At 61.4% G+C, this 13474-nt stretch overlaps 1 protein-coding gene across 1 annotated transcript in view; it reads left to right on the top strand.

Annotated features, from left to right (window-relative positions):
* SLC9A5 (solute carrier family 9 member A5) overlaps positions 1-11048 on the top strand; it is a 50879-nt gene extending 39831 nt beyond the window's left edge. Inside the window, exons 12-16 of the mRNA XM_065416555.1 lie at positions 456-582; positions 4809-4979; positions 8671-8743; positions 9477-9611; positions 10576-11048. Coding sequence (XP_065272627.1) covers positions 456-582; positions 4809-4979; positions 8671-8743; positions 9477-9611; positions 10576-11048 — 979 coding nt within the window. The remainder of the gene's footprint in view (positions 1-455; positions 583-4808; positions 4980-8670; positions 8744-9476; positions 9612-10575) is intronic.
* The last annotated feature ends 2426 nt before the right edge of the window (positions 11049-13474 follow it).

Genomic DNA, 13474 nt, shown 5'->3' with positions numbered 1-13474 from the left:
AGCTGTCGGCTGGCCTTGGCAGAGCTGAGCTAGGTACCCGTGACTCAGGGAATTGCTTCTCTCTGGGCTGTGTGTCCAGGCTACGAGGAGCCCTGTCCCTGAGTGTGTAGGAGCCAGGACGTGCCCCTGGCTGTGTGCACAGGCACACACAACAGGTGCGCACCCCGGCACACAAACGCACACCTGCTTTCTCCCTGCGGAAGGGCCGAGCCGAACTCTGAGCACTGGCCAGAGGGGGCGCTGGAGAGCAGCGTGCAGGGAGCTCAGAGCGTGGAGATCCAGCGAGCTCTGCCGATGCCCCAGGCCATGCGCTGTGATGGCTCTGGCCCGGAGGCGCACAGAAATCACCCACTACCTTGGCGCTGGCAGAGTGACCGTGCGACGCCCACGCTCTGGCTCTGCCCCGCCTGCCCCAGCGGGGGGCGCTGAGAGCTCTGCCCGTGTCTCCCTCACAGGAGGGAAAGCGGCAGCGGCGCATGTCTGGATCTGCAGGTCATCGACACCGTGAGGAGCAGGAGGGATAAGGAAGATGCCGTGATGCACCATGTGTTATGCGGGAGCCTCTACAAACCACGCAGGAGGGTGAGCGTCCCTGGGCCCCGTCACCACCTCTCTGCAGCACCGAAAGGAGCTGTAGGAAACACTGGGGGGGACATAGAAACCAGCCCTCCCCACTCCTGGTATCTCTCACCGGAGCAGGGCGCTGGCCCAATGCTGGGCGAGCACTCGCTGTATGCACCAGCCTGGCCCCTGGGCGTGTCCTTTCCCAGGGTCGTGGTGAGCAGAACTAGTCAGAATCGCCTGGTCCCGGAGCCCTGGGAGTTTGCTAGCACTGAGCTGGACGGGGCTTCGCGCCCACAGCTCGTGTCTCTGTGCCCAGGAGGATGGTGCGGCATTGAGTTAAACGGGCAAGGGAGGCTGAGTAGCCATCATTCCCCTGGGACAGGGGAAATAGAGCCAAACATGAAACAGGGAGAGGCCCTGTGTAGTGCCCGGAGCGGCCGCATTGGCCTGGGGCAGGGGCCAAGGGGAGGGATCGGGACCGACGCAGGAGAAGCCTGTCCGTAGCTGGCCCCATCCTAAACAGGAGCGGTTGCATCAGTCCCACCTGCTGGTCGTTCTTAAGGGGCTCTGAACCCAGTACAAGTCACTAGGCCCTGGTTCGATTTTCCAGAGGCTTTCTCCCAACCAGCATCTCCCAAACCCCTCTGAGCCGTGGGCTCCTTCTTGTCCCGGGAGCAACTTGCTGCTACTAATGTGGGTTGCTGGAGCTGCCCCTTCCCCAGGGGCCTAGGCCAGCCGTGTGTCTGGGGCCGTGCGGAGCCAGCACTTTTCAAAGTTACAGCCAGCGTTTGACCCCCTTTGGCCCCGCTTCCCCCACATTTCCCTCTGCTGCGTTAGCCGGGGGCATGGGTGCCACTGCTCTGATGGGCGTTGGTAGAGGTCGGGGTGGCGGCCTGCTCCCAGCTGCGGGGCCACGGCTCCAAAGAGCCATCTGGTCCTGTCGAATTCCCGCTTTTGGCACTGCAGATTCTGGCTCTGACTAGAAATCTGCCCAAGGACACCGCCCCAGGGGCACCGCAGTCCTGTCTGCACCGCTGTCCTGTCTGCACCCTGTCCCAGGGGCACTGCTGTCCTGTCTGCACCCTGTCCCAGGGGCACCGCAGTCCTGTCTGCACCGCTGTCCTGTCTGCACACTGCCCCAGGGGCACCGCAGTCCTGTCTGCACCGCTGTCCTCTCTGCACCCTGTCCCAGGGGCACCGCAGTCCTGTCTGCACCGCTGTCCTGTCTGCACACTGCCCCAGGGGCACCGCAGTCCTGTCTGCACCGCTGTCCTGTCTGCACCCTGTCCCAGGGGCACCGCAGTCCTGTCTGCACCGCTGTCCTGTCTGCACACTGCCCCAGGGGCACCGCAGTCCTGTCTGCACCGCTGTCCTGTCTGCACCCTGCCCCAGGGGCACCGCAGTCCTGTCTGCACCGCTGTCCTCTCTGCACCCTGCCCCAGGGGCACCGCTGTCCGGTCTGCACCCTGCCCCAGGGGCACCGCTGCCCTGTCTGCACCCTGCCCCAGGGGCACCGCAGTCCTGTCTGCACCGCTGTCCTCTCTGCACCCTGCCCCAGGGGCACCGCAGTCCTGTCTGCACCGCTGTCCTCTCTGCACACTGCCCCAGGGGCACCGCTGTCCTGTCTGCACCGCTGTCCTGTCTGCACCCTGTCCCAGGGGCACCGCAGTCCTGTCTGCACCGCTGTCCTGTCTGCACACTGCCCCAGGGGCACCGCAGTCCTGTCTGCACCGCTGTCCTGTCTGCACCCTGCCCCAGGGGCACCGCAGTCCTGTCTGCACCGCTGTCCTCTCTGCACCCTGCCCCAGGGGCACCGCTGTCCGGTCTGCACCCTGCCCCAGGGGCACCGCTGCCCTGTCTGCACCCTGCCCCAGGGGCACCGCAGTCCTGTCTGCACCGCTGTCCTCTCTGCACCCTGCCCCAGGGGCACCGCAGTCCTGTCTGCACCGCTGTCCTCTCTGCACCCTGCCCCAGGGGCACCGCTGTCCTGTCTGCACCGCTGCCCTGTCTGCACACTGCCCTGCCCCAAGCGTGGTGACTGCAGGTCCCGGCTGCTGCTCCGACCCGAGCTGCAGTGTCCACACGGCTCCTCTTGGTGCGCTGGCTCGTGTGAGTGCTTGTACCCCGGCTGGGGGGGTTGCCCCCACTGCAGTGCAGACGCCCCCCCCAAAGTCATGCTGCGTAGACAGATGCCCACAGTCACCGTGCTCCGGAGGGAGGAATGCCCCAGCGCAGCCAGCCCTTAGGAATCGCAGAGTATGGCAGGCAGTGCCACACCGGGACAGGACATGGGGCTAAAGCGCATGCACAGACAGACAGATGCAAACACCCCCCCACCCCACTGCCAGCAGCCTATGGCGCCCGCATGCACGGCCCCCTCCCCCCCCCTCTGCTGCCAGCAGCCTAATGCGCCCGCATGCACGGCCCCCTCCCCCCCCCTCCGCTGCCAGCAGCCTAATGCGCCCGCTTGCACGGCCCCCTCCCCCCCTCCGCTGCCAGCAGCCTAATGCGCCTGCATGCACAGCCCCCTCCCCCTCTCCGCTGCCAGCAGCCCAGGGCGCCCGCATGCACGGCCCCCTCCCCCCCTCCGCTGCCAGCAGCCTAATGCGCCTGCATGCACGGCCCCCCCCCTCTGCTGCCAGCAGCCCATGGCGCCCGCATGCACAGCCCCCTCCCCCTCTGCCAGCAGCCCAGGGCGCCCGCATGCACAGCCCCCTCCCCCTCTCCGCTGCCAGCAGCCCATGGCGCCCGCATGCACAGCCCCCTCCCCCTCTCCGCTGCCAGCAGCCTATGGCGCCCGCATGCACAGCCCCCTCCCCCCCTCCGCTGCCAGCAGCCTATGGCGCCCGCTTGCACAGCCCCCTCCCCCCCTCCGCTGCCAGCAGCCCAGGGCGCCCGCATGCACAGCCCCCTCCCCCTCTCCGCTGCCAGCAGCCTATGGCGCCCGCATGCACAGCCCCCTCCCCCCCTCCGCTGCCAGCAGCCCATGGCACCCGCATGCACGGCCCCCTCCCCCCCCCGCTGCCAGCAGCCTATGGCGCCCGCTTGCACGGCCCCCTCCCCCCCTCTGCTGCCAGCAGCCTATGGCGCCCGCTTGCACGGCCCCCTCCCCCCCTCTGCTGCCAGCAGCCTATGGCGCCCGCATGCACGGCCCCCTTCCCCCCCCCGCTGCCAGCAGCCCAGGGCGCCCGCATGCACGGCCCCCTCCCCCCCCTCCGCTGCCAGCAGCCTATGGCGCCCGCATGCACGGCCCCCTCCCCCACTCCGCTGCCAGCAGCCTATGGCGCCCGCATGCACGGCCCCCTCCCCCCCCTCCGCTGCCAGCAGCCTATGGCGCCCGCATGCACGGCCCCCTCCCCCCCTCCGCTGCCAGCAGCCTATGGCGCCCGCATGCACGGCCCCCTCCCCCCCCTCCGCTGCCAGCAGCCTATGGCGCCCGCATGCACGGCCCCCTCCCCCCCCCTCCGCTGCCAGCAGCCCATGGCGCCCGCTTGCACGGCCCCCTACCCCCCTCCGCTGCCAGCAGCCCATGGCGCCCGCTTGCACGGCCCCCTCCCCCCCTCCGCTGCCAGCAGCCCATGACGCCCGCTTGCATGGCCCCCTCCCCCCCCTCCGCTGCCAGCAGCCCATGGCGCCCGCATGCACGGCCCCCTCCCCCCCTCCGCTGCCAGCAGGCGATGGTTCCCGTACACGCCCACACGCCCCCGCTGTCACTGCCCGTCACCTCCCAGGTTGCATCATGGACACAAAACCAGCGTGGTGCATCTCGGGGCCCCTGCCCGCTCTCAGCCACGCAAGCTTTCCCTGGGCTGCTGGGCCTAGGTCCCGCTGCAGCCAAGGCGCATGAACTTTGCCCCAACTTTAAGAACGTGCCTGAGAACTGATGACATCAACAGCTGAGTGTTTCAAAGCTGCCAAGGGGGTTTAGGCGCACGGCACCCACTGAAACGGGGGCGGGGGATGGTTTGTCTTTGGCCATCTCGTCCCGTGGGGCGTGAACACTCGCCGAATGGCAGTCTAAGGAGCTTGTGTCCTTGCCTCTCCTCCGTCACTGGGACGGTGCCATGCGGCCGTGGGCCGGGCTCGAGGGGCACGCGGCACTAGGCCTGTGGAGAAGCCAGCCACAGCGGGCAGACACCTTGGGGTGGGTGGGGAGGGACGAGCGGTTCATGGCCCCGGAATGAATCACTCACCCACCTCCCCAGAGGCTCCATCTGTGTTTCTTTGCCTCCTCCCTCGGCTAGTACAAGGCCAGCTACAGCCGCCACTTCATCTCCCCGAGTACCCAAGAGCGGCAGGACAAGGAGATATTCCAGCAGAACATGAAGAGGCGGCTGGAAACCTTCAAGTCCACGAAGCACAACGTCTGCTCCGCCAAGAGCAAGGCCAGGCTGAAGAAAGATGGCAGGAAAAAGGTGAGTTCCCCGGGGGTGGCGCCGCCCCACCTGCCTTACCCATCTTGCGTGGGCCAACCTCCCTCTGCTACTGGAGCCCCGCCAGCCACTGTGCCCCGGCTGGAGCAGAGTGGAAACCAGCCTCGGGTTAGCCAGAGCACACGGGACAGCGGGCAGCCTGCAGGCCCTGAGGATCCTGGCTCAGGTGCTTTGAGCCTGCGGCTCTGGGCTGGCCCATCTGCCAAGCCGTCCATTTAGTCGGTACCAGGCGTGAGCGGCTCCGTCCGTGAATCTGGCCTTTGACTAGGAGAGTTATGTGTCGCCAACGGTTTCCTATGGTTCTAGTGACCTTATGGGACCCCTTCTTCAAATGTCCAGCGCCCCCAGTCCCAGGAAATCCATCCCGATTGGCCAGGAAGCGGATGGTGGATCTGTGGCAATGAGATCCACGCACAAAGCCGGCCAGTGTCCGCACCTGGAAAGACACCCTCCTGGGGCTGTTACGCTGAAGCAAACTCCTGTGCTGAGTGTGTACGGGGCAATTCCTGTCCCTCCTGTAAGGCTCCAAGTCTGTTCGCATCCCCTCCGCGGAAACAGCCCTCGCAGTGACACAGATAAGCTGCTGCCCTCTCCCCTTCGCGCACTCCAGCATGGCATCGGCTTCCTTTCGGCCTCAGGGCTGCCTGGAGGAGTGAGAGGCACAGTCCCAGCAGGGCTCTCTTCTCCAGTGTTTGTATTTCATGCTCTGCTGTCAGAAACCACGATGGAGATGGTCCAGCCTAGTGGTCAGAGCCAGAGGGTCAGAGCCGAAATCGGGAGCCCTGAGTAGCGTTGGAACAAGGCCGGAGTGAATGTGAGGCTGGAGGAGGATTAGGAACAGGGCCGGGGCAGGGGCTGGAGCAGGCTATGGCTTGTGTCAGGCAGGGGAGATTTCCAAGCCATGCAATGAAGTGGATCAGACTGAGCTTCTGTCTCTCCTGTGAGGCTTATATAGGTGCCCTGGGAGGCACCAGACCAGCTCTGGGATGGTGGATTGGCTGGAGCCCAGCTCAGGAATGACTCATCAATGCATGGCGCGTAATCAGGCTCTAGTTCAGGGGTGACACATGACCGTACAGTCGCATGGAATCAGGGGGGCTGGAACAATTTGTACAGTGGGGGAGCTGAGAGCCATTGAACCAAACTAAACCTGTATATGATGGAAACCCCTTCAAGCCAGGGGGTGCGGCAGTGCCCCCAGCACCTGTGCATGTAATCCTCAGCTCTCAGCGCTTTAACCAACCCCGCATCAGGTGGGAGCAGTGCCACAGTCGCTGGGTGTGACGCAGCTGTCACCTCGTTATCACCTGCAATTGGCTTCAGTGACGCCTAAATGGCTTTGAATTTTGCAATGACTCAGTTCAGAATGGCAACCAGAGTCCACTTTGCCTGCCACAGACGCTTTTGGAAACAGGGGGACGGGCCAGGTACAATCCAGACCCATGGGGGGGTTGTGTTCCCCCTGCCCTGTCACCCGGGGTGCCTTGCAATGCCGTACTCTTATCGCTCCCGGCCTGGGCTGCTCTGCCAGTGTCCAGGTCACCCCCCGATGTGTCTGTGTGTAACTGCAGCCTGCCAGTCACACCCTGTCTCTCACCAGCCTTGGTTCTACTGCAGGGTGACCCCAGCTCACTCCCAGTCCCAAACTCTCCCCCAGAAATGCATGTCCTGTACTGCCCAGCCCTCTCCTGGACAGTCCAGATATGTCAAATCCATTATTCCCTAACGGGACTAATATACCAGCTTATTACCTTAAATGGAGTTACCCAGATACTTCAATTTAACCACACTGGTTTAGATAAAACAATAAAACAAGTGTATTGACTACAAAGAGAGGGATTCTAAGTGAGTACAAGCAATGAGGCATAAAAGTCAGAATTGGTTACAAGAAAAATAAAGATAAAACTCTTCCTAGTGCCTAACTGAACAAACTCCATTAGATTCAAGCAAAGTTTCCCACCACATGCTTCCAACAGCAACACTGACCAAACTCCTTGGGTCAGGACCCCTCCCCCAGAGTCCAGCAGGCTGCTCCCTTTGTCTTCGCAGGCGCAGTGAATGAGATGGGCAGGGTGAGAGAGGGATGCCTTGGGGATTTGCCCCTCCTTTTTATAGTTTTTTAGTCCCTCTTTGAAAAGCATTTCCAGCTGAGACCCAGGAGACAAAGAGTCTGTGTGAAAGGATGTTCCCTGCTGGTTGTTGTCACCTGTTTGAGCTTCCTTTGTCTTCCCTTTCTGCTTGATGACTCTGTTTACGGCTTAAATGCAAATTAAGGCAAGCCACATTCCTTTGTTTAGGATAGACCTGTTTGCCGACTTCTGCCTGGGCTGGGCTGTGGGGTTTGGAACATGTGCTAATAACACCACACAGGGGATCTTACCCCTTTACATACAGTCTCACCACACACATTTTATCAGGACAATGCTGATCAGCAAATTATGAGTTTTCAGATGATGTTTTATGATTGTTACAACAGCACGTAGGGTGTGAACACAGGGGTGTAGTCCGTCACAGCCAATTAAACTGCCTTTCCAGCCTGTTTACATCACCGGAGCATGGCAAAGGGGCTAGAGTGGTGCTGAGAATCTGACCCCTAAGGGCTAAACGTGTGTGTCAGGGTTCCCTCCCCACTCTGAACTCTGGGATACAGATGTGGGGACCCGGATGAAAGACCCCCTATGCTTATATTCTACCAGCTTAGGTTAAAACTTCCCCAAGGCACAAATTCCTTTCCTTGTCCTTGGACATTGCTGCCACCACCAAGTGAATTACACAAAAATTCAGGAAAAGGGTCACTTGGAGTCCCTGTTCCCCCAAAATATTCCCCCAAACCCCTTCACCCCCTTTCCTGGGGAGGCTTGAGAATAATGTGAGCACCGACCAGACCCTTTGTCTCTAGGACACTGAAAATCAAACAGGTTCTTAAAGGAAGAACTTTATTTAAAGAAAAAGTAAAAGAATCACACCTGCAAAATCAGGATGGAAGGTAACTCTACAGGGTAATAAAAAGCTTTAAACACAGAGGATTCCCCTCTAGGATCAGCTTCAAAGTTACAAAAAACAGGAATAAAACTCCCTCTTACCATAGGGAAAATTCACAAGCTAAAACAAAAGATAATGCATTTCCTTGCCCTTACCTCTAAAATTACAGAAATTGTAAGTATCATTTCAGATATGTTTTCAGGAGATGTTTTACCTGCCTGGTCTCTCTCTCCGTCCAGAGAGGGACCAACAAAAAGAGCACAAATAAAACCTCCCCTCCCAGATTTGAAAGTGTCATCTTTCCTTATTGGTCCTTTTGGTCAGGTGCCAACCAGGTTATTTGAGCTTCTTAACCCTCTCAGTACATCTGGCCAGGAGGGATTTTATGCTACTGCATACATAAGGGTTGTTACCCTTCCCTTTATATTTATGACCGTGTGTGTGTGTTCACGCACCAGTACGTGAGTGCTGTCTGTGTGTGCGTGCATACACTTGAGTGTTGTGGGGGGGGGGGGGAGTGCACGAGCATTGTGTTTGCTCTAGAGCAAACGCTGGGTGGTTTGGGAGTGGTGCCCCTGGCGAGTTGCTGAGCGCCACGTGGGCAGCACGGCTCTGCAGTATTTCAGGGAATGGGGGACTCAGCCCAGGCTCCCGAGCAGGGATCTGACCCAAGGCCTTTTCTCATCATTAGCAGAAGAAGAGTGCCGCAAATGCCGAGCTGCCCAACGGAAAGCCACCCAGAAGCGTTACCTGGCAGCAGACGGGTAAGGCCCAGGGGCAGCAGGGGGGCATGGGAGAGCCAGGCATGGGGAGGGCAGTGGGCTTTTTGTGCCACTAGGATAGGCCCCTGGAACGTGGTGCCTGTGGTTTTCTGCACAATGCATTCCCAGGAGGTAGCCCCTTAGGGACCAGTAAGAATAGGAGCCTACAGGAAAGCAACATGCCCCCTTCCCTGCTCTCCCTGCAGCCTCCTGCCAGCTCTGGTCTCTGGAGAGCAGGGGTCGATGCCCCTGAGCAGCCTGGCACAGCACAAGCTGGGAGGGAGCAGTGGGCAGGGGGGCTGTGCTGCTCCCCTGGAAGGGGGGGCTCATTAGAAGCTGGTCCTGGGCCATCTGCCTCACTGGGCATTTCCCGTGGCTGGAGGCGGCGCCGTCACATCCCGTCTAGGGCAGGGTGGGGGTGTCGGCCCCCCAAATCCCAGCCAGAAGGTGCCAGGGGGTGTGCAGTCAGGTTTGGCCCTGGCACCCTTGGCACTGTGCTGCTTGTGACCAGGCTGCAGCTACAGCAGACCCTGTGCCCCTCCAACCCCAGTGGGTGGCAGCTTCACAGGGAGGAGCTTCAGGAAGCCCGGGATCTGGGGAGAAGGTTGGGAGAGGCCACGGAGCAGCTGGAAATGGTCCCTGGGCTGGGCTGGTTTCCCCTGGAGGCTGCAGCGGCGGGCAGGGTGTGTAGGTGCACTGACCTGCACCCACCGCGCTTCCCCATCTTTTCTCCCAGCAGCTGCCGTTCTAGTGGCGGTCGACTCCGACGACGAGGAGAGTGACAGCTCTGAGACAGAGAAGGAGGAGGATGAGGGGATCGTCTTCATCGCTCGAGCGACGGACGCGATCCTGCAGGGCAAGAAGGCGTCCGGTAGGGGGCACACTCCCCGCGGTTGCAAGGGGGCGAGTGCTGCAGGGCTGGCGTGGAGAGCTGCAGCATGGGCAGCAATGAGGCTGGGCCGGTGAGGAGCAGAGCGTGCCTGGCTCACGGGGAGCCCTGCGCTGAGTGCCACAGGGCAGCTGGCGGGGTAAAGGCCAGCGGTGCTGCCTCAGGGCGCTGTGCCAGGAAGGTAGGAACTGTCCTGCCTCAAGCCAGGAGCCAGGCCGTACCGGGGGCTTCCATCACTGCAGGGTTCGTTACCCAAAGCAGTGGTAACTTCACTGGTTTGTTTGTCAGGCGGCATCAGGAATAAGTCAATGGGGACACAGCTCCTCCGCCTGGTAAAGGATTGGTACAAACACGAGTGCGGTTACCTAAACCTGCTTTGTTAGGCCCAGCTAGCTCGTCTGACCCTCCCACCTAGCCCTGGCAGCCCCTGGGGAGGGAGCGCTGGGTTGTATCTGGGTGCTGAACGCTCCACAGCTGTGCTTGGAATCCAGCCTCAGGGCAGAGCCGGATGGGGAGCTCGGGCCTCATAGGAGAGCTCTGTTAGAGGCTGTTCTCCCTGCGTTTGTTTGCCCATGAGACGAGGAGCAGAGAAGACCACCCCCTCCTTCCCAGGCTAGGCCTGGCGTCTCCGGCCCCAGCAGGAATGCCCTGACTTGAGTGACTGGGGTGGCCGTGGGGCTCAGTGAGCGGGTGAGCCATCTCGTTAATCGGAGGTGGTCAGTGAAGAATAAAGTCCATGGAGGGGGGGCTGCTTTCAGTGCAGCGCTGGTTCTCAAACCTCTGCCGCCACACAATTACATACACCAGTTAAACAAAAAGTCACCCCGCAGCCCTCGCTAATGGAAAGCCGACGCTCCATTGTGGTGAGGGCGAAAGCAAACCTGTGATGGTGGTGGGTGGCTCTAGCAGCCAGTTGTTTCACTCTCCTTTGCCCGTGTCCCCGCAGGCAGCCTGGACGTCTGCCCGAGCCCCCGCATCATCCCCCCCTCCCCCACCTCGGCGGAGAGGGAGCTGCCCTGGAAGGGTGACCGGGGCGACCTCGCTGTTTACATCTCCTCAGAAACCACCAAAATTGTGCCAGTCGACATGCAGGCCGCGTGGAAGCAAAGCATTTCCTCGCTGGAGAGCGTCGCCTCCCCCCCCGGGGCTGAGCCAGGCCCGCATGCCAAGACGGTGGCTGGCCCGGCGCCGGAGGAGAGACAGATGATGCCAGAGCCACGCACCTGCTTTCAGTTCCCCAATCCTCTCTTGAGGAGCAGCAGGCCTCAGAGCGCCGGCAGCCCGGAAAGGACGGAGCAGCCGGAGCTGCAGCCTTTGATGGCTCCGGACGAGCCTGGCAGGATGAGTACGTCTGCCGGACCTAGCAACAGCAGGTGGCTAATTCAGTTCAACAGACCCGCCAGATTTTCAGATGGATAGCGCGCTCAGCCCTCGCTGCAGCGCGGCCGCTCACCTGGAGCTAGCCACCTGGCTTCGAACCTCGCGGGGGCTGTCTTGGTAAATCAGAGGACGCGCAGGCGCGGTTGGAGAGCTTGGGGACGGGGAGGCCTTTCAGAGCTTGGGCTCGCACTGGGCCAGCAGCAGGCGTCGGCCGTTCAAAACTCCAAGCAGGTGGGCTGGCTGCCTGCTGTAATAGTGTCCGTGCCTGTCCCAGTCCCTCCGCACAGTGGGACTAACCAGATCCTAAACCCAGCCCTTCCAAACCCTAAAGCACAAGGGGCCCTTTCCTCCCCGCCTGGCTGTTTGGTGGCTCAGTCCGTGGCCTGGCTGTCCCACGACAGCCGATTTCTCACCCCCTCTCTGCATCGTGAGAGCTCCCAGGCAGGGCGTGCTCTGCAGTCCCTGCTGCCCATTCCCCAGCCGGCAGCAGGAGCAAGGAAGGGTTCCAGAGCAACGGCACCTCGGCGGGAGCCCCCAGCCTCGGCATTGCTTGGAGCGCCCGTCCCATGTCGGGCGAGTGGCGTAGTACGAGCGGCTGGGGCGCACCCTGCCTGCAGGGCGCCGCAGAGACACATCAGCCCAGCACTGGGCGTTCGTTGCAACAACAGGGACCAGCCCAGCTCCTACCTGGGTAAGGAGCTGAAAATAAAGTGCAGGTGAGCGTCCCGCAATCAAACACCAGCCGGGAGCTGAGAGGTCGGGACGCTTCCATTGCCTCTTCCCAGCGATTGCTGGAGCTCTGCGTGTTTAGATCACCCGTGTAAATGCCCCTCACCGGGGTGTCTGGGCACTGACGTATACTAACCGAAAAGACTCCCAGCCCAGTGGGCTCCACTCTTGCCCGCTCAGCGCTTAGTACTTGGACCCGGTACATCTGTGAGCAGGTTCGGTCAGGGTCTGTCTACACACACAGTTAATCTGGAATAGCTAGTGGGCTTTCAACTCATCCCTCCCTTAATCCAAATTAACGGTCACATGTAGACGAGCCTGACTGGGGACGGGGTTGGTGCGGGAGGGACTTTTCACTAGGCACTGCAGGGGGCTGCATGTTCCCATCTCCACCGCACTGACGCTATCCTGTCTCCAGCGCCCTGGAGCCTCACTCGGGGCTCTCCCAGTCCCTGGGGAGTCAGGGTCAGGTTTATCCCTGAGATACCCTCACAGTCAAACCAAGTCAATCTTCCCTGGAGATGGGTTGAGACCTTGCCCTGGGTGGGGGAAGCAGACATAAGGGGGGGAAGGAGTGGTACACGCCGCAGCTCTGCCCGCGTGAGACAGCACGCACACACTCCTGCCAGATGGGGCAGCATAGAGCTCGTGTGGGCTCCGCCAGCCCCTGGTTCCCTCTCGCTGGGCTTGGATGCCCTGCTGGCCCCTGAGAGACGACTTGCGCTTTGCTTATTTTCCTCCTCACTAAGGAAAAGCAGAAACGTCCCGGCCCAGCTCTGCACGCTGGCGGAACAGAACTGAGCTGTCGCTCCCGCTCGATTGTGCAGAGCTTCATTAGACAGTCACCTGTCTCCTTCCTTACCTGCTTTGATGAGCAGGGAAAGACTTAACCAAGTTGGCAGTTAAATCATCCCCAGTGGGGACTGGAGTTAACCCGCACTGCGGTGAACAGGGCAGCTCCCGCCTCCCAGGGCTGGTGTCGGGCTCTCTGCAAATGCCGGCTGACGGTGCAGCAGTTACACTCGGGTCCCATGTGGAAGGTTGGGGAGTTGTCGCACACCCGTGTCTGCTCACACCCTCCCTTTGGGGCACAGGCTATTCTTCAAGCCAGAAACTCACCAGTGACGTCAGAACGAAGCTGTACCCTGACCAAAGCCACAGACCTTTCCCCGGCATCCCTTTCCTGCCCCTTGCCACAAGCCCCCTTCCCATAGCTCCCTCTTCCCCCGGAGCTTGCTCAGCCCTTTCTGGACTCAGCCGGTGGGGTCTGACCATCCCTGGTCCCTGTTCGGAAAGGGGCTCTGGCTGACGAGGGCAGGCTGGCCCCTGGCCCTGCCCTGGTACCGGGGCATTTGGTCACTCAAGCTTTGGTTCTGGAGCAGGTTGGGAGTTGTGCTTACTCCTTTGGCTCCCAGCTGGCCCCAGCTTGCGCCCTCACCCCTGACAGCAGAGAGGGAAGCCTGACCTCACACACATCCAGCGCCAGAGTCTGGGGTTCTAACCACTAGACCCCGCTGCCGCCTTCAGGGAGTTGGGGGAGAGCAGCAGCACCGTTACATCCCCGAGAATCCCCCCCCCCGGCTTTCAGGCATGCCTCCAGCCCCATGCCGTGGGCTCCAGCCCCTGCACTAGTCAGGGCTCACTGGTGCACCTTCGAAGCCTCTGGCCCTGCACTTGGCAATGCCGTGTGATCAGTGAGCCGGCCCCCGGGGGCTGATGCGCAAATGTACCGGCTA

This window comes from Emys orbicularis, chromosome 14, assembly GCF_028017835.1.
Source record: "Emys orbicularis isolate rEmyOrb1 chromosome 14, rEmyOrb1.hap1, whole genome shotgun sequence".
Taxonomy (NCBI): Eukaryota; Metazoa; Chordata; order Testudines; family Emydidae; genus Emys; species Emys orbicularis.
This window is presented reverse-complemented; position numbering and strand designations above follow the sequence as displayed.